General features: G+C 48.7%; 1 protein-coding gene across 2 annotated transcripts; it reads left to right on the forward strand.

The window, feature by feature from the left end:
* The first annotated feature begins 900 nt into the window (after positions 1–900).
* On the forward strand, positions 901–27,765 carry treh (trehalase (brush-border membrane glycoprotein)). Of its 2 annotated transcripts, XM_082956536.1 has the most exons (15): positions 901–1,174; positions 1,574–1,674; positions 2,657–2,801; positions 3,580–3,667; positions 5,706–5,806; positions 13,914–14,006; positions 16,888–17,004; positions 20,646–20,768; positions 20,923–20,972; positions 21,097–21,297; positions 21,848–22,065; positions 25,691–25,802; positions 25,932–26,044; positions 26,477–26,530; positions 27,404–27,765. In XM_082956536.1, exons 1-15 carry the CDS (start codon positions 1,047–1,049, stop codon positions 27,557–27,559), a joined length of 1,800 nt encoding a protein of 599 aa, XP_082812662.1. In that variant the 5' UTR covers positions 901–1,046; the 3' UTR covers positions 27,560–27,765. The 2 variants fall into 2 exon arrangements, with proteins under 2 accessions (XP_082812662.1, XP_082812663.1); XM_082956537.1 differs by lacking the exons at positions 5,706–5,806; positions 13,914–14,006; positions 16,888–17,004 and adding an exon at positions 18,417–18,478.
* Positions 27,766–27,975: the final 210 nt, after the last annotated feature.

Genomic DNA, 27,975 nt, shown 5'->3' on the forward strand with positions numbered 1-27,975 from the left:
AGAACCATGATTGAGGTTGTCCCAACATGCACCCTATTCCTGATATAGTGCACTGCTTTTGACCTTGACCTATGATCCAAGGTTCTTGTAAACACTGTCTTAAGAGGGACACTGCTTTGACGGGTTAGTAGTGACTAGCCACAACTCAAATGTCCCAAATGGCATTCTATTCCCTACATGTAGTGCATTTATGGGCCCTGGTCAAGTGGTACACTATATAGGGAATTAGGGTGCCATTTGGGACGAGTACTGAACAATGAACCAATTTTTTATATTTTTTTAACTAATTGACCAACAGCAGCAGTTCAATGCTTTGAATTAAAACATTTTAAAGTCTGTGCATAATGCGCAGTTTCTCTGGATCAAGCCCCAACTGTGAGCTCTAGTCGGAATTTGTCGTGTCCAACAGGCCAACATTAAACACAGTTTAGTTCAAGAAAACATGGTTATTAACTACAATGACCACAATCCATTGCGTTCCTCATTGTGCAGTCTGTTTGTTTTATGCCTGTTATGTAATAGACGGAAGAATGAGGGATCTCTACCTGAAAATACATAATCTACAGAAGTGATTGATAGTTGGTATTCAGCAGTCTTAAAAGGAGGCTTTATTTTTGGAACAAATCAATAGTGATTTTTGTCAAGACAGCAGCTCTATGGAGATCAGATGACTTGGGATGAAATCAGGCATCAAATAAACGAACACTGAAATATTTGATTAAACTAACGTGAATAAATGATGGTTACATAATGAGCAGTCACTCACTACTATCATGGGACTTAATATTTTATTCTGTGTTACAGCGTTCAAACTACATAATACATTGTGTATTTAACCTTTTAAAAAAAAAAAAATATATATATCTTGTAATAATTGAACTGAAACCGACCTTAAAAAGCGCTAATCGCTCATCTCTATTTGGGACAGACATTATCGCTCAGGAGGAGCTGTAACTGTAGAGATCTCATCCTGTTATTTCCCCTCTTTGGATAGTGAATGTGTTATGTGATCATCAATATGCACTTTGACCCGTATGTAATTCTAGATGAGTGCCAGTGCTTCCGTTCTAAATGCGAGAGCAGGGTTTCCAGCAGCGGTGATGTGTTTGTGGATCCGTTTCGTGCTGTTCCTCTGTCCTCTCTACTGGTGTGCCTTGCCTCCACCTTGTGACAGGTAACACACTATTCTTTTGTTGTTGTTGCTACATTGACATTTTTTTTGGGGGGGGGGCTTTTTATGAACCTATTATAAATGATCTCGAACTATGTTGCTCTGTTTCAAAAGCTGAACTTTTGGTTCCTTGGGGAAGTGTGTTTTATGACTGAATTGATGCGTGGCGTTTTGACAGAACTCAGCAAACTGTCTGAAGTTGGATTTGCTCTATTGAAAGAGGCTTAAACATTAACACAGACTTTTTAGAAATTGGACTTGATTGGGATTTTAAATGCACTTTATTTAAAGTTTGATTTGACCTGCATCTTATTGCTGTATTCTAGGTTTTGATGCAGGTTATTTTATGGGTATTGTTTAACCTGTCATCCAGATAACCTTAATTAATTATTAACTTCTCAGCGAGATCTACTGTTATGGGGACGTCCTAAAGCAGGTTCAGATGGCCAAACTGTTTGATGATGACAAGTACTTTGTGGATATGAAGCTGAAGTCGGCCCCTGGTAAGTCTTGTAGGGGAATCATTTGGCCCCTAGTAAGTCTTGTAGGGGAATCAGTCGGCCCCTGGTAAGTCTTGTAGGGGAATCATTTGGCCCCTAGTAAGTCTTGTAGGGGAATCATTTAGCCCCTGTTAAGTCTTGTAGGGGAATCAGTCAGCCCCTGGTAAGTCTTGTCGGGGAATCAGTCAGCCCCTGGTAAGTCTTGTCGGGGAATCAGTCAGCCCCTGGTAAGTCTTGTAGGGGAATCAGTCGGCCCCTGGTAAGTCTTGTAGGGGAATCATTTGGCCCCTGGTAAGTCTTGTAGGGGAATCATTTGGCCCCTGGTAAGTCTTGTAGGGGAATCAGTCACCCCCTGGTAAGTCTTGTAGATGAATCAGTCGGCCCCTGGTAAGTCTTGTAGGGGAATCAGTCGGCCCCTGGTAAGTCTTGTAGGGGAATCATTTAGCCCCTGGTAAGTCTTGTAGGGGAATCAGTCGGCCCCTGGTAAGTCTTGTAGGGGAATCATTTAGCCCCTGGTAAGTCTTGTAGGCGAATCATTTAGCCCCTGGTAAGTCTTGTAGGGGAATCAGTCGGCCCCTGGTAAGTCTTGTAGGGGAATCAGTCGGCCCCTGGTAAGTCTTGTCGGGGAATCAGTCGGCCCCTGGTAAGTCTTGTAGGCGAATCAGTCACCCCCTGGTAAGTCTTGTAGGGGAATCAGTCCCAATACAGGCTTTGTGCCTCCAATGTCTGCTGTTTCTTTGCTTGAGGTCTGGGGCCGTATTTATCAAGCGTCTCAGTAGGAGTGTTGATAAAGTATCAGGTCTCTCCTGTCCATGTAGTGATATAAAACAACTGATCTGAGTTCACTCCGATCTCTCCACACACCTAATCAGATGTCAACATTTCATTCCAGTCCATTGAGGAAGTAAAGTGAAAATATCCGTTTATTTTCTCTATTGAAAATGGAATTGACCCCAGAACCGTACACCTCCCTTCATACCCTCAGATATTATCCTGACAGCGTTTCACAACCTGACACACGGAGATCCTAACTCTGTCCTGCCTGCCGTACTGAGAGACTTCCTTCACAAGTACTTTGAAGAACCAGGGAAGGAGTTTGAGCCATGGTCCCCATCTGACTGGCATGACAAGTGAGAGAGAGAGAGAGAGCCAATCATACTGATTGATCCTGACCAAACTGAGGCGTTGATATAGAATTTTGTTATCAATGTTCATAAACTTCAATTAATCTACTCAAGTCTGCAACCCAGAGTTTGTAAAATTCTGGTTTAAATGAAAGACAGAATTCCCAGCTTTACAATAGTCAAAATGTTTATTCACGAGGGCACTCTAAAGTCATAAATGAGGACCCAGTCCTTTTATAATACACACACACACACACACACACACACACACACACACACACACACACACACACACACACACACATACACACACACACACATTCCTATATGTAGACTACTACCTGCTCAAACAACCAGTACTTTTCCACTAACCAAAAAAACATGAATTTGGTCACATCCTTCAAGGCTTTCACCTCCCCTCCCTCCATTGGGACCCTCTTGGTTTGAAAACCTCTAATGATTTTCTATTATCTGTTCTACAACTTCACTCTGCTTACATCTCTACTAAAGAATATAATACCCAAGTATTACAATTCTAACTGATCTACACACATCCTGGTTTTATCTTCTCAAACATTTCACTCTTATCCTACAATTTCAGAGTGGAACACTTTAGCCATTATTCTAAAACAGAGAATAATTTATATCAGGCATGAAATGTTTTTGAGTCCAAAATGGCTCTCTCTTCCCTATAAGTAGTGCACTCTGTAGGGAATAGTGTGCCATTTTGGACTCAAGAAGGTAGTCTGTTCTGTCCAATACAAGTCATGTTTTCTGTGTGCAGGCCACAGTTCCTGACTGGAATAGCAGACGCAGAACTGCGTAGCTGGGCCGAGAAGCTGCATCAGCTGTGGAAGTCTCTTGGGAGAAAGGTGGTCGCATAGGCTATGGCCTGTGGTTAGATTTACTCACCTCCTGCTGTCCTCTGTCACCTCCTGCTGTCCTCTGTCACCTCCTGCTGTCCTCTGTCACCTCCTGCTGTCCTCTGTCACCTCCTGCTGTCCTCTGTCACCTCCTGTTGTCCTCTGTCACCTCCTGTTGTCCTCTGTCACCTCCTGCTGTCCTCTGTCACCTCCTGTGTCCTCTGTCACCTCTGGAACCTCCTGTGTCCTCTGTCACCTCCTGTTGTCCTCTGTCACCTCCTGTTGTCCTCTGGTACCTCCTGCTGTCCTCTGTCACCTCCTGCTGTCCTCTGTCACCTCCTGTTGTCCTCTGTCACCTCCTGCTGTCCTCTGGTACCTCCTGTGTCCTCTGGTACCTCCTGTTGTCCTCTGTCACCTCCTGCGTCCTCTGTCACCTCCTTTTGAATAACGTCTAAGTTAAGGAAGCAGAGTGAGTCTGGATGAAAATGCGCTTGTTTGAAATGAGAAGATTCTCCGCTCGCGAGCCGTTAGGCGACTGGTATTTTACAGGGGTGGATCCCACAATAGATGTGTAAAAGTGTTCAAAAAACACATTAAGTTAGTCGTGCAAGACAATTCATAGATAAAATAAGTAGCATATCGTTTTAAATGAGTGCATTTTTTTTCCTGATGAAACAAAAGCTAATTCAAAAGGAGATGTGCCAGATATTCAAACTTTTCAGCGGGCAGGATACGCTTGTGCTTCCTCGCCTAAAGTAGTCTAGCAGGAAGAGAGGACCGACCGTCTTCCATTTTCCTTCTAACATAATTGACACAGGAGGAGGCACAAGTGTATCTGAGTCGTCCAGAGATGATAGATTTGCTAGCAAGATGCATGTCTCTCCCCCCGTGACAATGGGAGTCGTTGTCCGCAAAGCGTCATGGCGGACTGTCCAGCTCCCCCCCCCCCCCCCCCCCCCCCCCCCCCCATCCCATTCTTTGGATTGGTGGATACATTTTCATTATTGTAAATCCTTTTTTCTGAATATTCAGATGTGGGTTGTTGACGTGAAGTGCCTGTATTGAAAGGAGAGTATGCTACTAATCTCATGCTCTGAATATGCATCTGATATAAAATGTTTTTTTTTTTCTTTCTCCAAGTGGCTGGGACGTCACCTATCCTACTTATATCAGTACACTGGTAACAACTTAAGTGTTACGAAAAATCTATTTGAGCAAATAAACCTCACGTAGCAAAAAATGCCATTCACTTTTTTGTTGTTGTTGACCAAATTCAACACTCTCATTGACCTCCTTGCTGGGTGGGAGAAACAGCACATCGCCATCTGCTGGCGGGAGACAGATTTTCCACCGAGCTGGAGCCTCTTTCCTTCCTCTCTGGTCCTTTGCTGAAGTTTTTGAAACCCTTTTTAAAATAAGCTATTATTTTCTCACTGGAGAAAAAGCGTGCAAACTTTTAAAAATGATATGCTACGTATTCCTTTATCTATAAAACGTCTGGCACAACTAGAAACATTTGTTTATCACATGCCGGATGATGTGCAATTGGAGGAGAGTCTCATTTTCATTAAAGCGCATTTTCGTCCACTTTTTCCTCTCCTCGCCTCGCCTCTCCTCGCCTCGCCTCGCCCCTCCTCTCCTCTCCTCGCCTCGCCTCGCCTCGCCTCGCCTCGCCTCGCCTCGCCTCGCCTCTCCTCTCCTCTCCTCGCCTCGCCTCGCCTCGCCCCTCCTCTCGTCGATTTACCTTCTTTTTTGTAGTTGCCTTTTTTCAAATTGAGAAGAGTGTCTAGGATCAGTCCATCTCTGGGCAGCCATATGTATCTACTGTGGTGAAACAGCGGACAAGGCCTAGGATCTATTGGTCCAATTTGGGGCTCCTCATACATTCCGTATTCTACGTAGTGTTTTCATAGTTTGATAGTACTGTAGTGTACTTACAGTAAGTCTGGTAAAATATGATGTGGTAGTCAACAATGATGACGTGTGTGTGTGTGTGTGTGTACCAGAGCAGTGCTAACGTGAATTCAGTTGTTTGTGTGTGTACCAGATCAGTAGTGATGCTTTGGCCCACCCGGAACAGTACTCTCAGATCTTCACCCCCCACCCTTTCGTCGTACCTGGAGGACGCTTCAGGGAACTGTACTACTGGTCAGTGAAGCTGGCACTCTATCTGGACTGCTCTCTCTGGGGTTTTTTTTTTCCCTTCTCCTCTGTCTGCATTGCAGACCTTGGTTCAAATACTATTTCAAATCATTTTCAAATCATTTTATCTGGGATTGATTGAGCTTGCCTGGTGCTTATGGGACTAATGGAATAGATGCAGAAAGTCAAGGTCAACCCATCTGGCACCCCAGGGATGATAAAGCAGAAAGGGAGTTAAACTGAGGAACCCATCTGGCACCCCAGGGCTGATAAAGCAGAAAGGGAGTTAAACTGAGGAACCCATCTGGCACCCCAGGGCTGATAAAGCAGAAAGGGAGTTAAACTGAGGAACCCATCTGGCACCCCAGGGCTGATAAAGCAGAAAGGGAGTTAAACTGAGGAACCCATCTGGCACCCCAGGGCTGATAAAGCAGAAAGGGAGTTAAACTGAGGAACCCATCTGGCACCCCAGGGCTGATAAAGCAGAAAGGGAGTTAAACTGAGGAACCCATCTGGCACCCCAGGGCTGATAAAGCAGAAAGGGAGTTAAACTGAGGAACCCATCTGGCACCCCAGGGCTGATAAAGCAGAAAGGGAGTTAAACTGAGGAACCCATCTGGCCAATAGATGCTTTTCGGTTGTAAGTAAATGAATGATTGAAACGTGTCCTTTCGGAGAGCTCTCCTGTCCATTTCATTGTATATATATGTTTGGGGTCATCCAGGCTTTTTGAGCGTGGCAGGTCACAAGCCCAAGCTATAGCCAGGACTACCAAAGGGTCTGACTACTAGCGGCTAGGGCTACACAGACTGGGCAGGTTAGGGGGTCTGACTAATGCTGGCCCTCTATGGGGACAGACTGGCCTGTTCATTCAGAGACCTTACCTCTCAGAGCCCTCTATGGGGACAGACTGGCCTGTTCATTCAGAGACCTTACCTCTCAGAGCCCTCTATGGGGACAGACTGGCCTGTTCATTCAGAGACCTTACCTCTCAGAGCCCTCTATGGGGACAGACTGGCCTGTTCATTCAGAGACCTTACCTCTCAGAGCCCTCTATGGGGACAGACTGGCCTGTTCATTCAGAGACCTTACCTCTCAGAGCCCTCTATGGGGACAGACTGGCCTGTTCATTCAGAGACCTTACCTCTCAGAGCCCTCTATGGGGACAGACTGGCCTGTTCATTCAGAGACCTTACCTCTCAGAGCCCTCTATGGGGACAGACTGGCCTGTTCATTCAGAGACCTTACCTCTCAGAGCCCTCTATGGGGACAGACTGGCCTGTTCATTCAGAGACCTTACCTCTCAGAGCCCTCTATGGGGACAGACTGGCCTGTTCATTCAGAGACCTTACCTCTCAGAGCCCTCTATGGGGACAGACTGGCCTGTTCATTCAGAGACCTTACCTCTCAGAGCCCTCTATGGGGACAGACTGGCCTGTTCATTCAGAGACCTTACCTCTCAGAGCCCTCTATGGGGACAGACTGGCCTGTTCATTCAGAGACCTTACCTCTCAGAGCCCTCTATGGGGACAGACTGGCCTGTTCATTCAGAGACCTTACCTCTCAGAGCCCTCTATGGGGACAGACTGGCCTGTTCATTCAGAGACCTTACCTCTCAGAGCCCTCTATGGGGACAGACTGGCCTGTTCATTCAGAGACCTTACCTCTCAGAGCCCTCTATGGGGACAGACTGGCCTGTTCATTCAGAGACCTTACCTCTCAGAGCCCTCTATGGGGACAGACTGGCCTGTTCATTCAGAGACCTTACCTCTCAGAGCCCTCTATGGGGACAGACTGGCCTGTTCATTCAGAGACCTTACCTCTCAGAGCCCTCTATGGGGACAGACTGGCCTGTTCATTCAGAGACCTTACCTCTCAGAGCCCTCTATGGGGACAGACTGGCCTGTTCATTCAGAGACCTTACCTCTCAGAGCCCTCTATGGGGACAGACTGGCCTGTTCATTCAGAGACCTTACCTCTCAGAGCCCTCTATGGGGACAGACTGGCCTGTTCATTCAGAGACCTTACCTCTCAGAGCCCTCTATGGGGACAGACTGGCCTGTTCATTCAGAGACCTTACCTCTCAGAGCCCTCTATGGGGACAGACTGGCCTGTTCATTCAGAGACCTTACCTCTCAGAGCCCTCTATGGGGACAGACTGGCCTGTTCATTCAGAGACCTTACCTCTCAGAGCCCTCTATGGGGACAGACTGGCCTGTTCATTCAGAGACCTTACCTCTCAGAGCCCTCTATGGGGACAGACTGGCCTGTTCATTCAGAGACCTTACCTCTCAGAGCCCTCTATGGGGACAGACTGGCCTGTTCATTCAGAGACCTTACCTCTCAGAGCCCTCTATGGGGACAGACTGGCCTGTTCATTCAGAGACCTTACCTCTCAGAGCCCTCTATGGGGACAGACTGGCCTGTTCATTCAGAGACCTTACCTCTCAGAGCCCTCTATGGGGACAGACTGGCCTGTTCATTCAGAGACCTTACCTCTCAGAGCCCTCTATGGGGACAGACTGGCCTGTTCATTCAGAGACCTTACCTCTCAGAGCCCTCTATGGGGACAGACTGGCCTGTTCATTCAGAGACCTTACCTCTCAGAGCCCTCTATGGGGACAGACTGGCCTGTTCATTCAGAGACCTTACCTCTCAGAGCCCTCTATGGGGACAGACTGGCCTGTTCATTCAGAGACCTTACCTCTCAGAGCCCTCTATGGGGACAGACTGGCCTGTTCATTCAGAGACCTTACCTCTCAGAGCCCTCTATGGGGACAGACTGGCCTGTTCATTCAGAGACCTTACCTCTCAGAGCCCTCTATGGGGACAGACTGGCCTGTTCATTCAGAGACCTTACCTCTCAGAGCCCTCTATGGGGACAGACTGGCCTGTTCATTCAGAGACCTTACCTCTCAGAGCCCTCTATGGGGACAGACTGGCCTGTTCATTCAGAGACCTTACCTCTCAGAGCCCTCTATGGGGACAGACTGGCCTGTTCATTCAGAGACCTTACCTCTCAGAGCCCTCTATGGGGACAGACTGGCCTGTTCATTCAGAGACCTTACCTCTCAGAGCCCTCTATGGGGACAGACTGGCCTGTTCATTCAGAGACCTTACCTCTCAGAGCCCTCTATGGGGACAGACTGGCCTGTTCATTCAGAGACCTTACCTCTCAGAGCCCTCTATGGGGACAGACTGGCCTGTTCATTCAGAGACCTTACCTCTCAGAGCCCTCTATGGGGACAGACTGGCCTGTTCATTCAGAGACCTTACCTCTCAGAGCCCTCTATGGGGACAGACTGGCCTGTTCATTCAGAGACCTTACCTCTCAGAGCCCTCTATGGGGACAGACTGGCCTGTTCATTCAGAGACCTTACCTCTCAGAGCCCTCTATGGGGACAGACTGGCCTGTTCATTCAGAGACCTTACCTCTCAGAGCCCTCTATGGGGACAGACTGGCCTGTTCATTCAGAGACCTTACCTCTCAGAGCCCTCTATGGGGACAGACTGGCCTGTTCATTCAGAGACCTTACCTCTCAGAGCCCTCTATGGGGACAGACTGGCCTGTTCATTCAGAGACCTTACCTCTCAGAGCCCTCTATGGGGACAGACTGGCCTGTTCATTCAGAGACCTTACCTCTCAGAGCCCTCTATGGGGACAGACTGGCCTGTTCATTCAGAGACCTTACCTCTCAGAGCCCTCTATGGGGACAGACTGGCCTGTTCATTCAGAGACCTTACCTCTCAGAGCCCTCTATGGGGACAGACTGGCCTGTTCATTCAGAGACCTTACCTCTCAGAGCCCTCTATGGGGACAGACTGGCCTGTTCATTCAGAGACCTTACCTCTCAGAGCCCTCTATGGGGACAGACTGGCCTGTTCATTCAGAGACCTTACCTCTCAGAGCCCTCTATGGGGACAGACTGGCCTGTTCATTCAGAGACCTTACCTCTCAGAGCCCTCTATGGGGACAGACTGGCCTGTTCATTCAGAGACCTTACCTCTCAGAGCCCTCTATGGGGACAGACTGGCCTGTTCATTCAGAGACCTTACCTCTCAGAGCCCTCTATGGGGACAGACTGGCCTGTTCATTCAGAGACCTTACCTCTCAGAGCCCTCTATGGGGACAGACTGGCCTGTTCATTCAGAGACCTTACCTCTCAGAGCCCTCTATGGGGACAGACTGGCCTGTTCATTCAGAGACCTTACCTCTCAGAGCCCTCTATGGGGACAGACTGGCCTGTTCATTCAGAGACCTTACCTCTCAGAGCCCTCTATGGGGACAGACTGGCCTGTTCATTCAGAGACCTTACCTCTCAGAGCCCTCTATGGGGACAGACTGGCCTGTTCATTCAGAGACCTTACCTCTCAGAGCCCTCTATGGGGACAGACTGGCCTGTTCATTCAGAGACCTTACCTCTCAGAGCCCTCTATGGGGACAGACTGGCCTGTTCATTCAGAGACCTTACCTCTCAGAGCCCTCTATGGGGACAGACTGGCCTGTTCATTCAGAGACCTTACCTCTCAGAGCCCTCTATGGGGACAGACTGGCCTGTTCATTCAGAGACCTTACCTCTCAGAGCCCTCTATGGGGACAGACTGGCCTGTTCATTCAGAGACCTTACCTCTCAGAGCCCTCTATGGGGACAGACTGGCCTGTTCATTCAGAGACCTTACCTCTCAGAGCCCTCTATGGGGACAGACTGGCCTGTTCATTCAGAGACCTTACCTCTCAGAGCCCTCTATGGGGACAGACTGGCCTGTTCATTCAGAGACCTTACCTCTCAGAGCCCTCTATGGGGACAGACTGGCCTGTTCATTCAGAGACCTTACCTCTCAGAGCCCTCTATGGGGACAGACTGGCCTGTTCATTCAGAGACCTTACCTCTCAGAGCCCTCTATGGGGACAGACTGGCCTGTTCATTCAGAGACCTTACCTCTCAGAGCCCTCTATGGGGACAGACTGGCCTGTTCATTCAGAGACCTTACCTCTCAGAGCCCTCTATGGGGACAGACTGGCCTGTTCATTCAGAGACCTTACCTCTCAGAGCCCTCTATGGGGACAGACTGGCCTGTTCATTCAGAGACCTTACCTCTCAGAGCCCTCTATGGGGACAGACTGGCCTGTTCATTCAGAGACCTTACCTCTCAGAGCCCTCTATGGGGACAGACTGGCCTGTTCATTCAGAGACCTTACCTCTCAGAGCCCTCTATGGGGACAGACTGGCCTGTTCATTCAGAGACCTTACCTCTCAGAGCCCTCTATGGGGACAGACTGGCCTGTTCATTCAGAGACCTTACCTCTCAGAGCCCTCTATGGGGACAGACTGGCCTGTTCATTCAGAGACCTTACCTCTCAGAGCCCTCTATGGGGACAGACTGGCCTGTTCATTCAGAGACCTTACCTCTCAGAGCCCTCTATGGGGACAGACTGGCCTGTTCATTCAGAGACCTTACCTCTCAGAGCCCTCTATGGGGACAGACTGGCCTGTTCATTCAGAGACCTTACCTCTCAGAGCCCTCTATGGGGACAGACTGGCCTGTTCATTCAGAGACCTTACCTCTCAGAGCCCTCTATGGGGACAGACTGGCCTGTTCATTCAGAGACCTTACCTCTCAGAGCCCTCTATGGGGACAGACTGGCCTGTTCATTCAGAGACCTTACCTCTCAGAGCCCTCTATGGGGACAGACTGGCCTGTTCATTCAGAGACCTTACCTCTCAGAGCCCTCTATGGGGACAGACTGGCCTGTTCATTCAGAGACCTTACCTCTCAGAGCCCTCTATGGGGACAGACTGGCCTGTTCATTCAGAGACCTTACCTCTCAGAGCCCTCTATGGGGACAGACTGGCCTGTTCATTCAGAGACCTTACCTCTCAGAGCCCTCTATGGGGACAGACTGGCCTGTTCATTCAGAGACCTTACCTCTCAGAGCCCTCTATGGGGACAGACTGGCCTGTTCATTCAGAGACCTTACCTCTCAGAGCCCTCTATGGGGACAGACTGGCCTGTTCATTCAGAGACCTTACCTCTCAGAGCCCTCTATGGGGACAGACTGGCCTGTTCATTCAGAGACCTTACCTCTCAGAGCCCTCTATGGGGACAGACTGGCCTGTTCATTCAGAGACCTTACCTCTCAGAGCCCTCTATGGGGACAGACTGGCCTGTTCATTCAGAGACCTTACCTCTCAGAGCCCTCTATGGGGACAGACTGGCCTGTTCATTCAGAGACCTTACCTCTCAGAGCCCTCTATGGGGACAGACTGGCCTGTTCATTCAGAGACCTTACCTCTCAGAGCCCTCTATGGGGACAGACTGGCCTGTTCATTCAGAGACCTTACCTCTCAGAGCCCTCTATGGGGACAGACTGGCCTGTTCATTCAGAGACCTTACCTCTCAGAGCCCTCTATGGGGACAGACTGGCCTGTTCATTCAGAGACCTTACCTCTCAGAGCCCTCTATGGGGACAGACTGGCCTGTTCATTCAGAGACCTTACCTCTCAGAGCCCTCTATGGGGACAGACTGGCCTGTTCATTCAGAGACCTTACCTCTCAGAGCCCTCTATGGGGACAGACTGGCCTGTTCATTCAGAGACCTTACCTCTCAGAGCCCTCTATGGGGACAGACTGGCCTGTTCATTCAGAGACCTTACCTCTCAGAGCCCTCTATGGGGACAGACTGGCCTGTTCATTCAGAGACCTTACCTCTCAGAGCCCTCTATGGGGACAGACTGGCCTGTTCATTCAGAGACCTTACCTCTCAGAGCCCTCTATGGGGACAGACTGGCCTGTTCATTCAGAGACCTTACCTCTCAGAGCCCTCTATGGGGACAGACTGGCCTGTTCATTCAGAGACCTTACCTCTCAGAGCCCTCTATGGGGACAGACTGGCCTGTTCATTCAGAGACCTTACCTCTCAGAGCCCTCTATGGGGACAGACTGGCCTGTTCATTCAGAGACCTTACCTCTCAGAGCCCTCTATGGGGACAGACTGGCCTGTTCATTCAGAGACCTTACCTCTCAGAGCCCTCTATGGGGACAGACTGGCCTGTTCATTCAGAGACCTTACCTCTCAGAGCCCTCTATGGGGACAGACTGGCCTGTTCATTCAGAGACCTTACCTCTCAGAGCCCTCTATGGGGACAGACTGGCCTGTTCATTCAGAGACCTTACCTCTCAGAGCCCTCTATGGGGACAGACTGGCCTGTTCATTCAGAGACCTTACCTCTCAGAGCCCTCTATGGGGACAGACTGGCCTGTTCATTCAGAGACCTTACCTCTCAGAGCCCTCTATGGGGACAGACTGGCCTGTTCATTCAGAGACCTTACCTCTCAGAGCCCTCTATGGGGACAGACTGGCCTGTTCATTCAGAGACCTTACCTCTCAGAGCCCTCTATGGGGACAGACTGGCCTGTTCATTCAGAGACCTTACCTCTCAGAGCCCTCTATGGGGACAGACTGGCCTGTTCATTCAGAGACCTTACCTCTCAGAGCCCTCTATGGGGACAGACTGGCCTGTTCATTCAGAGACCTTACCTCTCAGAGCCCTCTATGGGGACAGACTGGCCTGTTCATTCAGAGACCTTACCTCTCAGAGCCCTCTATGGGGACAGACTGGCCTGTTCATTCAGAGACCTTACCTCTCAGAGCCCTCTATGGGGACAGACTGGCCTGTTCATTCAGAGACCTTACCTCTCAGAGCCCTCTATGGGGACAGACTGGCCTGTTCATTCAGAGACCTTACCTCTCAGAGCCCTCTATGGGGACAGACTGGCCTGTTCATTCAGAGACCTTACCTCTCAGAGCCCTCTATGGGGACAGACTGGCCTGTTCATTCAGAGACCTTACCTCTCAGAGCCCTCTATGGGGACAGACTGGCCTGTTCATTCAGAGACCTTACCTCTCAGAGCCCTCTATGGGGACAGACTGGCCTGTTCATTCAGAGACCTTACCTCTCAGAGCCCTCTATGGGGACAGACTGGCCTGTTCATTCAGAGACCTTACCTCTCAGAGCCCTCTATGGGGACAGACTGGCCTGTTCATTCAGAGACCTCTAGTGTGTATTATTACCAGGGACAGTGAGGTGGATCTGCTCTCTGTTCCTCCCAGGGACTCCTACTGGGTGATCAATGGTCTCCTGCTCTCTGAGATGACAGACACCGCCCGTGGGATGATCCTCAACTTTATCCACCTCATCGACCGGTGAGCTGCACCTGCTGGCTGGCTGGCTGGCTGTCTGTCTGTCCATCTGCCTGTCCATCTGCCTGTCTGTCCATCCGTCCGTCATGTCTGTCATGTCTGTCTGTCTGTCCATCCGTCCATCAGCTTGTCATGTCATGTCATGTCATGTCATGTCATGTCATGTCATGTCATGTCATGTCATGTCAGGTCAGGTCAGGTCAGGTCAGGTCAGGTCAGGTCAGGTCAGGTCAGGTCAGGTCTGGTCCGTCGGTCAGCCTGTCGGGTCTGGTCCGTCGGTCAGCCTGTCGGGTCTGGTCCGTCGGTCAGCCTGTCGGGTCTGGTCCGTCGGTCAGCCTGTCGGGTCTGGTCCGTCGGTCAGCCTGTCGGGTCTGGTCCGTCGGTCAGCCTGTCGGGTCTGGTCCGTCGGTCAGCCTGTCGGGTCTGGTCCGTCGGTCAGCCTGTCGGGTCTGGTCCGTCGGTCAGCCTGTCGGGTCTGGTCCGTCGGTCAGCCTGTCGGGTCTGGTCCGTCGGTCAGCCTGTCGGGTCTGGTCCGTCGGTCAGCCTGTCGGGTCTGGTCCGTCGGTCAGCCTGTCGGGTCTGGTCCGTCGGTCAGCCTGTCGGGTCTGGTCCGTCGGTCAGCCTGTCTGGTCTGGTCCGTCGGTCAGCCTGTCCGGTCTGGTCCGTCGGTCAGCCTGTCCGGTCTGGTCCGTCGGTCAGCCTGTCCGGTCTGGTCCGTCGGTCAGCCTGTCCGGTCTGGTCCGTCGGTCAGCCTGTCCGGTCTGGCCAGCCTGTCCGGTCTGGTCCGTCGGTCAGCCTGTCGGTCTGGTCAGCCTGTCCGTCCTGGTCCGTCCGTCAGCCTGTCCGTCCTGGTCCGTCCGTCAGCCTGTCCGTCCTGGTCCGTCCGGTCTGGGCCGTCCGTCAGCCTGTCCGGTCTGGGCCGTCCGTCAGCCTGTCCGTCCTGGTCCGTCCGTCAGCCTGTCCGTCCTGGTCCGTCCGGTCTGTCTGTCCGGTCTGTCCTGGTCCGTCCGTCAGCCTGTCTGGTCTGTCCATCAGCCTGTCCTGGTCTGTCCATCAGCCTGTCTTGGTCTGGTCTGTCTTGTCTGTCCATCAGCCTGTCTGGTCTGTCCATCAGCCTGTCTTGGTCTGGTCTGTCTTGTCTGTCCATCAGCCTGTCTGGTCTGTCTTGTCTGTCCATCAGCCTGTCTGGTCTGTCCATCAGCCTGTCTGGTCTGTCCATCAGCCTGTCTTGGTCTGGTCTGTCTGGTCTGTCCATCAGCCTGTCTTGTCTGGTCTGGTCAGTCTGTCTGTCCATCAGCCTGTCTGGTCTGTCTTGTCTGTCCATCAGCCTGTCTGGTCTGTCTGGTCTGTCTGTCTTGTCTGTCCATCAGCCTGTCTGGTCTGTCTTGTCTGTCCATCAGCCTGTCTTGTCTGTCCGTCAGCCTGTCTGGTCTGTCCATCAGCCTGTCTGGTCTGTCTGGTCGGTCTGTCTTGTCTGTCCATCAGCCTGTCTTGTCTGTCCATCAGCCTGTCTGGTCTGTCTGGTCGGTCTGTCTTGTCTGTCCATCAGCCTGTCTGGTCTGTCTGGTCGGTCTGTCTTGTCTGTCCATCAGCCTGTCTTGTCTGTCCATCAGCCTGTCTTGTCTGTCCATCAGCCTGTCTTGTCTGTCCATCAGCCTGTCTTGTCTGTCCATCAGCCTGTCTGGTCTGTCCGTCAGCCTGTCTGTCTGGTCTGTCTGTCTGTCTGTCTTGTCTGTCCATCCGTCCGTCTGTCTGGTCTGTCTGTCTTGTCTGTCCATCCGTCCATCTGCCTGTCATGTCTGTCCATCCGTCCATCTGCCTGTCATGTCTGTCTGTCCATCTGTCTGTCATGTCTACTCACCACCAAAGAGGTAGGTCATGCCAACTCCCTGAATATTAAGGACTCCCTCCATGAACCTAGATGCTAGAACTCTGACTCCTGAATCTCTGATTGGCTCAGGGACAGCCATTAACAGTATAGTCAGATTATTCAGGCCTCTTGACTTTTTCCACATTTTTTTATGTTACAGCCTTATTCTAAAATGGATTCCCTCATCAATCTTCACACAATACCCCATAATAACAAAGCAAGAACTGTTTTTCTTTTGTTGTGCAAATGTATTAAACATAAAAACAGATACCTTATTGACAAGTATTCAGACCTTTTGCTTTGAGAAAATTGAACTCAGGTGCTTCCTGTTTCCATTGATCATCCTTGAGATGTTTCTACAACTTGATCTTCCAAGAGGACATCAACCCTAAGCACACAGGACAAGTCTCTGAATGTCCTTGAGTGGCCCAGCCAGAGCCCGGACTTGTACCCAATCAAAAATCTCTGGAGAGACCTGAAAATAGCTGTGCAGCAACGCTCCCCATCCAACCTGACAGAGCTTGAGAGGATCTGCAGAGAAGAATGAGAGAAACTCCTCAAATACAGATCGGGCAAGCTTGTAGCATCATACCCAGGAAGACTTGAGGCTGTAATCGCTGCCAAAGGAGCTTCAACAAGGTGCTGAGTCAAGGCTCTGAATACTTACGTAAATGTTTTATTTTTAATACATTAGCAAAAATGTCTAAAAACCAGTTTTTGCGTTGTTATGGGGTATTGTGTGTAGATTGATGAGGGGGAAAAAAAACAACAATTTAATCGATTTTAGAATAAGCCTGTAATGTGGAAAAAGTCAAGTGGTCTGAATACTTTCCGAATGCAGTGTATACAATACGATTTTATATGATTTTGTTTGACAATTTAAAAAAAAACACAATTACAACCAAAAATCTGGATACAATGCATTTTAAAATCATCAAATGAAAGATGCAAAACGGATGGAATTGAGCCAGTATGTCTTTTTGTAATATCTAGATTTTATTTTTTCCTCTCCAGATATGGTTTCATCCCCAATGGGGCCAGAGTTTACTACGAGCGTCGCAGTCAGCCCCCCTTCCTGTCTCTGATGGTGGAGAGTTACTATCAGACCACTAACGACAAAGATTTCCTCAGGTAGTTCATATCAGACCGCTAAACACAAAGATTTCCTCAGGTACCGATTCCTTTTTGCCCACCATTTTGTTTCTGACTAGAGCTTGTCATGAATGGATGTGATTACAATGGCGTCCATTTTAAAAGATGGCGGAACTCTCTGTTCAGGTTGGAACGGTTTTGACTTGAGGTTGTTGTTTGTAGGGGAGACACGTAGGTTGTGCCTACCAGAGAAAATATAGATTTCTCCTTTTTGTTTGGGAGGGAATGAGTCCTGTCTGGTCCTTCCAGTCTACACCAGTCACTGGCCTACTGGTGTTCTTCCATGCCGTCCATGGGAGGGGTGCGTCACTTGAGTGGGTTGAGTCACTGACGTGGTCTTCCTGTCTGGGTTGGCGCCCCCCCCCCCCCCCCCCCTTGGGTTGTGCCATGGCGGAGATCGTTGTGGGCTATACCCGGCCTTGTCTTAGGACGGTAAGTTGGTGGTTGGAGACATCCCTCTAGTGGTGTGGGGGCTGTGCTTTGGCAAAGTGGGTGGGGTTATATCCTGCCTGTTTGGCCCTGTCCGGGGGTATCATCGGATGGGGCCACAGTGTCTTCTGATCCCTCCTGTCTCAGCCTCCAGTATTTATGCTGCAGTAGTTTATGTGTCGGGGGGCTAGGGTCAGTCTGTTACATCTGGAGTATTTCTCTTGTCTTATCCGGTGTCCTGTGTGTATTTAAATATGCTCTCTCTAATTCTCTCTTTCTCTCTTTCTGTCTTTCTCTCGGAGGACCTGAGCCCTAGGACCATGCCTCAGGACTACCTGGTATGATGACTCCTTGCTGTCCCCAGTCCACCTGGCCGTGCTGCTGCTCCAGTTTCAACTGTTCTGCCTGCGGCTATGGAACCCTGACCTGTTCACCGGACGTGCTTGTTGCACCCTCGACAACTACTATGATTATTATTATTTGACCATGCTGGTCATTTATGAACATTTTAACATTTTAACATTTTGACCATGTTCTGTTTTAATATCCACCCTGCACAGCCAGAAGAGGACTGGCCACCCCTCATAGCCTGGTTCCTCTCTAGGTTTCTTCCTAGGTTTTTGGCCTTTCTAGGGAGTTTTTCCTAGGGAGTTTTTCCTAGCCACCGTGCTTCTTTCACATGCTTTGCTTGCTGTTTGGGGTTTTAGGCTGGGTTTCTGTACAGCACTTTGAGAATATCAGCTGATGTACGAAGGGCTATATAAAAATAAATTTGATTTGATTTGATTTACACCAATACGAAAGACTCATGTACAAGTCAGAATGGAAATACTCTATTCATTAAACCCTTTAAAGATTGGAAATAACTTCAAAACAACTGTGTTCTTTTGCGTGGGTTGTATTGATAACAGAAATGATCACACACATAATGACATAACAAACCATGAGCTCTGGTTCCTCAGGAAAAGTCCCGTGCCTCGAGCCAACGAGAGTCCAGCCCGGGAAAAGGAGTCATGCACTGTTTGTCCGTTCATATCATACTATCAAAATATCAACTCTTTTACCACACAACCGAAAAAAGAGTATCAAATCTCAGTAGTCTTCCATTTGGATTATAATCCCAACCTACTCTACTGTGTAGGACTGCTCTGCCAGCCCTAGATTATAATCCCAACCTACTCTACTGTGTAGGACTGCTCTGCCAGCCCTAGATTATAATCCCAACCTACTCTACTGTGTAGGACTGCTCTGCCAGCCCTAGATTATAATCCCAACCTACTCTACTGTGTAGGACTGCTCTGCCAGCCCTAGATTATAATCACAACCTACTCTACTGTTTAGGACTGCTCTGCCAGCCCTAGATTATAATCCCAACCTACTCTACTGTGTAGGACTGCTCTGCCAGCCCTAGATTATAATCCCAACCTACTCTACTGTGTAGGACTGCTCTGCCAGCCCTAGATTATAATCACAACCTACTCTACTGTTTAGGACTGCTCTGCCAGCCCTAGATTATAATCCCAACCTACTCTACTGTGTAGGACTGCTCTGCCAGCCCTAGATTATAATCCCAACCTACTCTACTGTGTAGGACTGCTCTGCCAGCCCTAGATTATAATCCCAACCTACTCTACTGTGTAGGACTGCTCTGCCAGCCCTAGATTATAATCCCAACCTACTCTACTGTGTAGGACTGCTCTGCCAGCCCTAGATTATAATCACAACCTACTCTACTGTTTAGGACTGCTCTGCCAGCCCTAGATTATAATCCCAACCTACTCTACTGTGTAGGACTGCTCTGCCAGCCCTAGATTATAATCCCAACCTACTCTACTGTGTAGGACTGCTCTGCCAGCCCTAGATTATAATCACAACCTACTCTACTGTTTAGGACTGCTCTGCCAGCCCTAGATTATAATCCCAACCTACTCTACTGTGTAGGACTGCTCTGCCAGCCCTAGATTATAATCCCAACCTACTCTACTGTGTAGGACTGCTCTGCCAGCCCTAGATTATAATCCCAACCTACTCTACTGTGTAGGACTGCTCTGCCAGCCCTAGATTATAATCCCAACCTACTCTACTGTGTAGGACTGCTCTGCCAGCCCTAGATTATAATCCCAACCTACTCTACTGTGTAGGACTGCTCTGCCAGCCCTAGATTATAATCACAACCTACTCTACTGTTTAGGACTGCTCTGCCAGCCCTAGATTATAATCCCAACCTACTCTACTGTGTAGGACTGCTCTGCCAGCCCTAGATTATAATCCCAACCTACTCTACTGTGTAGGACTGCTCTGCCAGCCCTAGATTATAATCACAACCTACTCTACTGTTTAGGACTGCTCTGCCAGCCCTAGATTATAATCCCAACCTACTCTACTGTGTAGGACTGCTCTGCCAGCCCTAGATTATAATCCCAACCTACTCTACTGTGTAGGACTGCTCTGCCAGCCCTAGATTATAATCCCAACCTACTCTACTGTGTAGGACTGCTCTGCCAGCCCTAGATCATAATCCCATCCTACTCTACTGTGTAGGACTGCTCTGCCAGCCCTAGATTATAATCCCAACCTACTCTACTGTGTAGGACTGCTCTGCCAGCCCTAGATTATAATCCCATCATACTCTACTGTGTAGGACTGCTCTGCCAGCCCTAGATTATAATCCCAACCTACTCTACTGTGTAGGACTGCTCTGCCAGCCCTAGATTATAATCCCAACCTACTCTACTGTGTAGGACTGCTCTGCCAGCCATAGATTATAATCCCAACCTACTCTACTGTGTAGGACTGCTCTGCCAGCCCTAGATTATAATCCCAACCTACTCTACTGTGTAGGACTGCTCTGCCAGCCCTAGATTATAATCCCAACCTACTCTACTGTTTAGGACTGCTCTGCCAGCCCTAGATTATAATCCCAACCTACTCTACTGTGTAGGACTGCTCTGCCAGCCCTAGATTATAATCCCAACCTACTCTACTGTGTAGGACTGCTCTGCCAGCCCTAGATTATAATCCCAACCTACTCTACTGTGTAAAACTGCTCTGCCAGCCCTAGATTATAATCCCATCCTACTCTACTGTGTAGGACTGCTCTGCCAGCCCAAGATTATAATCCCAACCTACTCTACTGTGTAGGACTGCTCTGCCAGCCCTAGATTATAATCCCATCCTACTCTACTGTGTAGGACTGCTCTGCCAGCCCTAGAGAAGGAGTACCTGTTCTGGATGCAGAACCGCTCTGTGGCCGTTGAAGTGAATGGGATTAAGCATGTTCTGAACCGCTTTGATGTACAGGTCGGCCTGCCCAGGTATGTAACACAACAGGAAAATTACCCTCATCCCAACACAATACACACCTTTATTTGTCCGTCTGTTACAACACAAAATCCAACCCACGTGCATGTATTTTTGGAGGTGATTTGTTTGTGTGTGTCTGTGTTGTGTCTGTTACTTTACTTCCAGACCAGAGTCCTACAGTGATGATGTAGAGCTGGCTGAAGGTCTGACCCAAGGTAAACGTTCTCCCCTACTTCATGAACACACTGTCTATTGGGTTGGTCTGAAGCGGTGTACTTTAGAATAGAGTGAAGCCCTTTGAGACCCTGCCTTTACCTGCGTCCTCCTCTCTGTGCTCAGATGCTGCAGAGAGGCTGTGGAAAGAGCTGCATTCAGGAGCGGAGTCCGGGTGGGACTTCTCGTCTCGCTGGTTTGTGGACGGCTTGGGGAACAACAACGGATCTCTGAGAGACACCAGAACCACTCTGCTCATTCCTACAGACCTCAACGCTCTGCTCTGTCGCAACGAGAGGACACTGGCTCACTTCTACAGGACGCTGGGTGAGGAGAAAGACTTGCAGCTTATCACCTTTGACTAGCTAGCGGCAGGAATTTTCTTTACCACCTGTCCTAGTTATAACCTCTGGGTCCTAGTTATAACCTCTGGGTCCTAGTTATAACCTCTGGGTCCTAGTTATAACCTCTGGGTCCTAGTTATAACCTCTGGGTCCTAGTTATAACCTCTGGGTCCTAGTTATAACCTCTGGGTCCTAGTTATAACCTCTGGGTCCTAGTTATAACCTCTGGGTCCTAGTTGTAACCTCTGGGTCCTAGTTGTAACCTCTGGGTCCTAGTTATAACCTCTGGGTCCTAGTTATAACCTCTGGGTCCTAGTTATAACCTCTGGGTCCTAGTTATAACCTCTGGGTCCTAGTTATAACCTCTGGGCCCTAGCTGTTTCCTCTGGGCCCTAGCTGTTTCCTCTGGGCCCTAGCTGTTTCCTCTGGGCCCTAGCTGTTTCCTCTGGGCCCTAGCTGTAGCCATAGGCCCAGAGATATTTGTCAGCAGGTCATGTGGTCCTGTAAAAGTCCTGTATAATCTGTTGTTCCAGGTAATGAGCCTGAAGCAACGCGCTATGACAAAGCTGCGTCAGCCAGACAAGAGGCCATAGAGGCAGTGCTGTGGGATGAGGAGATGGGAGTCTGGTTGGACTACAGCCTTGTAACCAACACCTCCCACCCTGCATTCTACCCCACTAACCTGGCCCCGATCTGGGCAGGCTGCTACTCCCAGCCTTCCATGGGACAGAAGGCAGTACACTATCTACAGGTTAGTTAGCTTGCTGGTGCCGAGATCTCTCACTCTCTGTGAAAAAAAATCATTGTCCTGTTGAAATACTGTGACTGAAAGAGTATGTACATTGATTTGTCACTGAACAATACACACACCCATTGAGTTACTGTAGCGATGTGTGTTTATAATAGTTAGTGTTAACTTCCTCCCTATGGTGATAGGTGGGATGGGCTGAGGGGTGGGATTAAAGAGCTGAGGTCTATGGTGATAGGTGGGATGGGCTGAGAGTGTCTGAGGGGTGGGATTAAAGAGCTGAGGTCTATGGTGATGGGTGGGATGGGCTGAGAGTGGCTGAGGGGTGGGATTAAAGAGCTGAGGTCTATGGTGATAGGTGGGATGGGCTGAGAGTGGCTGAGTGGTGGGATTAAAGAGCTGAGGTCTATGGTGATAGGTGGGATGGGCTGAGAGTGTCTGAGGGGTGGGATTAAAGAGCTGAGGTCTATGGTGATAGGTGGGATGGGCTGAGAGTGTCTGAGGGGTGGGATTAAAGAGCTGAGGTCTATGGTGATAGGTGGGATGGGCTGAGAGTGGCTGAGGGGTGGGATTAAAGAGCTGAGGTCTATGGTCATAGGTGGGATGGGCTGAGAGTGGCTGAGGGGTGGGATTAAAGAGCTGAGGTCTATGGTGATAGGTGGGATGGGCTGAGAGTGGCTGAGGGGTGGGATTAAAGAGCTGAGGTCTATGGTGATAGGTGGGATGGGCTGAGAGTGGCTGAGGGGTGGGATTAAAGAGCTGAGGTCTATGGTGATGGGTAGGATGGGCTGAGAGTGGCTGAGGGGTGGGATTAAAGAGCTGAGGTCTATGGTCATAGGTGGGATGGGCTGAGAGTGGCTGAGGGGTGGGATTAAAGAGCTGAGGTCTATGGTGATAGGTGGGATGGGCTGAGAGTGGCTGAGGGGTGGGATTAAAGAGCTGAGGTCTATGGTGATAGGTGGGATGGGCTGAGAGTGGCTGAGGGGTGGGATTAAAGAGCTGAGGTCTATGGTGATAGGTGGGATGGGCTGTGAGTGGCTGAGGGGTGGGATTAAAGAGCTGAGGTCTATGGTGATAGGTGGGATGGGCTGAGAGTGGCTGAGGGGTGGGATTAAAGAGCTGAGGTCGATGGTGATAGGTGGGATGGGCTGAGAGTGGCTGAGGGGTGGGATTAAAGAGTTTGTTTGGTAATGTATTGTTGTTATATATAAAAGTACCATGTATGTAAAATGTACAGGTAACGTATGTACAGTAGAAGTCATAAGTCTACGTACACTGAGGTTGGAGTCATTAAAACTCGTTTTTCAACCACTCCACACATTTCTTGTTAACAAACTATAGTTTTGGCAAGTCGGTTAGGACATCTACTTTGTGCATGACACAAGTAATTTTTCCAACAGTTGTTTACAGACAGATTAATTCACTTATAATTCACTGTATCACAATTCCAGTGGGTCAGAAGTTTACATACACTAAGTTGACTGTGCCTTTAAACAGCTTGGAAAATTCCAGAAAATTATGTCATGGCTTTAAAAGCTTCTGTTTGGAGGAAGAAGGGGGAGGCTTGCAAGCCGAAGAACACCATCCCAACCGTGAAGCACGGGGGTGGCAGCATCATGTTGTGTGGGTGCTTTGCTGCAGGAGGGACTGGTGCACTTCACAAAATAGATGGCATCACGAGGGAGGAAAATTATGTGGATATATTGAAGCAACATCTCAGACATCAGTCAGGAAGTTAAAGCTTGGTCTTCAATGGGTCTTCCACATGGACAATGACCCCAAGCATACTTCCAAAGTTGTGCCAAAATGGCTTAACCTGTTAGGGCTAGGGGGCAGTATTGACACAGCCGGATAAAAAACGTACCCGATTTAATCTGGTTACTAATCCTGCCCAGTAACTAGAATATGCATATAATTATTGGCTTTGGATAGAAAACACCCTAAAGTTTCTAAAACTGTTTGAATGGTGTCTGTGAGTATAACAGAACTCCTATGGCAGGCCAAAACCTGAGAAGATTTCATGCAGGAAGTGGCCTGTCTGAGAAGTAGTGTTTCATCTTGGCTCTTTTTATTGAAGACTGAGGATCTTTGCAATAACGTGACACTTCCTACGGCTCCCATAGGCTCTCAGAGCCCGGGAAAAAGCTGAACGATATCGAGGCAGGCTCTGGCTGAAACACTTTATCGCTTTTGGCAAGTGGCCGATCAGGGTACTATGGGCTTAGGCGCGTGCCCGAGTCGACCGAATGCTTTCTTTTCTTTTGTCTGTTTACCTAAACGCAGATTCCCAGTCGGAATATTATCGCTTTTTTATGAGAAAAATGGCATAAAAATTGATTTTAAACAGCGGTTGACATGCTTCGAAGTACGGTAATGGAATATTTAGAATTTTTTTGTCACGAAATGCGCCATGCTCGCCACCCTTATTTACCCTTTCGGATAGTGTCTTGAACGCACAAACAAAACGCCGCTGTTTGGATATAACGATGGATTATTTTGGACCAAACCAACATTTGTTATTGAAGTAGAAGTCCTGGGAGTGCATTCTGACGAAGACAGCAAAGGTAATAACATTTTTCTTATAGTAAATCTGACTTTGATGAGTGCTAAACTTGCTGGGTGTCTAAATAGCTAGCCCTGTGATGCCGGGCTATCTACTGAGAATATTGCAAAATGTGCTTTCACCGAAAAGTTCTTTTAAAATCGGACATATCGAGTGCATAGAGGAGTTCTGTATCTATAATTCTTAAAATAATTGTTATGCTTTTTGTGAACGTTTATCGTGAGTAATTTAGTAAATTCACCGGCAGTGTTCGGTGGGAATGCTAGTCACATGCTAGTCACATGCTAATGTAAAAAGCTGGTTTTTGATATAAATATGAACTTGATTGAACAAAACATGCATGTATTGTATAACATAATGTCCTAGGGTTGTCATCTGATGAAGATCATCAAAGGTTAGTGCTACATTTAGCTGTGGTTTGGGTTTATGTGACATTATATGCTAGCTTGAAAAATGGGTGTCTGATTATTTCTGGCTGGGTACTCTGCTGACATAATCTAATGTTTTGCTTTCGTTGTAAAGCCTTTTTGAAATCGGACAGTGTGGTTAGATTAACGAGAGTCTTATCTTTAAAATGGTGTAAAATAGTCATATTTTTGAAAAATTGAAGGTTTTGCATTTCTAAGGTATTTGAATAACGCGCCACGGGATTACACTGGCTGTTGAGTAGGTGGGACGCAAGCGTCCCACCTAGCCCATAGAGGTTAAGGACAACAAAGTCAAGGTATTGGAGTGGCCATCACAAAGCCGTGACCTCAATCCTATAGAACATGTGTGGGCAGAACTGAAAAAGTGTGTGCCAGCAAGGAGGCCTACAAACCTGACTGTTACACCAGCTCTGTCAGGAGGAATGGGCCAAAATTCATAAATGTATTTGGCTAAGGTGTATGTGAACTTCTGACTTCAACTCTATCTGTAGCAAAAAAGCAGTAAAAAACAAAAAAATATTCGTCCTCCAAAGTGGAGGGGTTAAATAAAATATAATAAAAATTCTCCCCTCCCTCCCTCCCTCCCTCCCTCCCTCCCTCCCTCCCTCCCTCCCTCCCTCCCTCCCTCCCTCCGTAGACTAGTGGCGGTCTTGCGTTTCCTAACGGTGTCCCTACGTCCCTGGTTGACAGTGGTCAGCAGTGGGACTACCCCAACGCATGGCCCCCTCTGCAACACATACTCATCCAAGGTAGGACCTAGTTAACCCTGATATGGGTTACGTGTTTGCATCTGCAACATCCCAAATGACAACCCCCATTCCCTAATAAGGTGCACTATCATGCCTGTGTAATCTGTAACTCTGTTATCTTCCAATCAGGCCTGTCCAGTCTACCCTCACAGGAAGCTAGAGAGCTGGGGTTTGATTTGGCTCAGCGCTGGATCAGAACCAATTGGCTGACCTATGTCAAGTACGAAGCCATGTTTGAGAAGGTGATTTAAGGTTTCATCTTGTGTGTGACCACAATGAGGTGCAGGGTGATGTTGCCCCTAGACGAGGGTTGGTAATAGGGCCTGGCCCCGCGGTCCAAAACCAGCCCGCAAATATATATATATATATTTCCCCACCACAAAGTTTTAGGTGGCTAAATCTATTTGCCTCCCCCTAGATGTTGTTCATGTGTCGGTTTAGCATTTCCCCCCACTAATGGTTGGGATTAGGGGAGGGAAATGCTGATCCCTAAATCTGCATCGCAGTTGTAAATGAGAAATTGTTCTCAACTTGCCTACCTGGTTAAATAAAGGTGAAATAAATCAATAAAAATCTAGGAGAGTCCACAATGACAGTATATCCACAACACGTACACATTGTGCCTTTTAATAAAAGCTCAACATATGTGGGGTTTGTTTTTCTCTCTCTGTCAGTATGATGTGAACGGAGATGGGAAGCCGGGCGGAGGAGGAGAATATGAAGTTCAGGTATAATATCTCATCTCATCTTAAAAAGTTGCTCTGGATAAGAGCGTCTGCTAAATGACTCAAATGGCAAAATGGAAACGTTGATCTCTTATCTAGTCTTTTGTATGTGTCTGTCTCTCTCTGTGTGTCTGTCTCTCTCTGTGTGTCTGTCTGTCTCTGTGTGTCTGTCTGTCTCTCTTTGTGTCTGTCTCTCTTTGTGTCTGTCTGCCTCTGTGTGTCTGTCTGCCTCTGTGTGTCTGTCTGCCTCTGTGTGTCTGTCTGCCTCTGTGTGTCTGTCTGCCTCTGTGTGTCTGTCTGCCTCTGTGTGTCTGTCTGCCTCTGTGTGTCTGTCTGCCTCTGTGTGTCTGTCTGCCTCTGTGTGTCTGTCTGCCTCTGTGTGTCTGTCTGCCTCTGTGTGTCTGTCTCTCTCTGTCTCTCTCTGTCTCTCTCTGTCTCTCTCTGTCTCTCTCTGTGTCTCTCTGTGTCTCTCTCTGTGCGTCTCTCTGTGTCTCTCTCTCTGTGTCTCTCTCTGTGTCTCTCTCTGTGTCTCTCTCTGTGTCTCTCTCTGTGTCTCTCTCTCTGTGTGTCTCTCTGTGTGTCTCTCTGTGTGTCTCTCTCTGTGTGTCTCTCTGTGTGTCTCTCTCTGTGTCTCTCTCTCTGTGTCTCTCTCTGTGTCTCTCTCTCTGTGTCTCTCTCTCTGTGTCTCTCTCTCTGTGTCTCTCTCTCTGTGTCTCTCTCTCTGTGTCTCTCTCTCTGTGTCTCTCTCTCTGTGTCTCTCTCTCTGTGTCTCTCTCTCTGTGTCTCTCTCTCTGTGTCTCTCTCTCTGTGTCTCTCTCTCTGTGTCTCTCTCTCTGTGTCTCTCTCTCTGTGTCTCTCTCTGTGTCTGTGTTGTAGTTGGGATTTGGCTGGACTAATGGTGTGGCCCTCCAGCTCCTGTCTCAGTATGGTGACCGGCTCACCTCTGGTAGCAGTGGAAACGGCTTCACCTCGTGTTTAAGCATCAGCGTCTCTGTGGCCCTGCTCTGCTCAGCCCAAACTCTGTTCCTATGAAATACAACGGGTGGAGTTGCCCCTAGACGCTGATCTCGGGTCAGTTCTCCCAGCTAATCGTTAGGATCGTGGCGGAGTAAGCTGATCCTAAATCTGTACGTTCGTTGGAAACTTCACTTCGGGAGCTTTTAAAATGTTAATGCTTAGAGGAGGATGATGATGGTTAAAACTGGACAGAGTCTGAAAATAAAGATCATTTAAACTGTCTCGGTTTCCCCTGCTAACTATCATAGTGAAGGGTGTGTGTGTGTGTGTGTGTGTGCGCGCGCGCCAATATCTATCGTAGGCTATGAGTGTTCTCACTGCTTGATATTAAACTGACACACACACACACACACCTTACACACATGATTATCATGGTAGCTGATATTGAACTGAAATCACAAACAGTAATTATTTTCATCCAAGTAAAGGGT

Source organism: Salmo salar, chromosome 09, assembly GCF_965601325.2.
Source record: "Salmo salar chromosome 09, fSalSal1, whole genome shotgun sequence".
Lineage (NCBI taxonomy): Eukaryota > Metazoa > Chordata > Actinopteri > Salmoniformes > Salmonidae > Salmo > Salmo salar.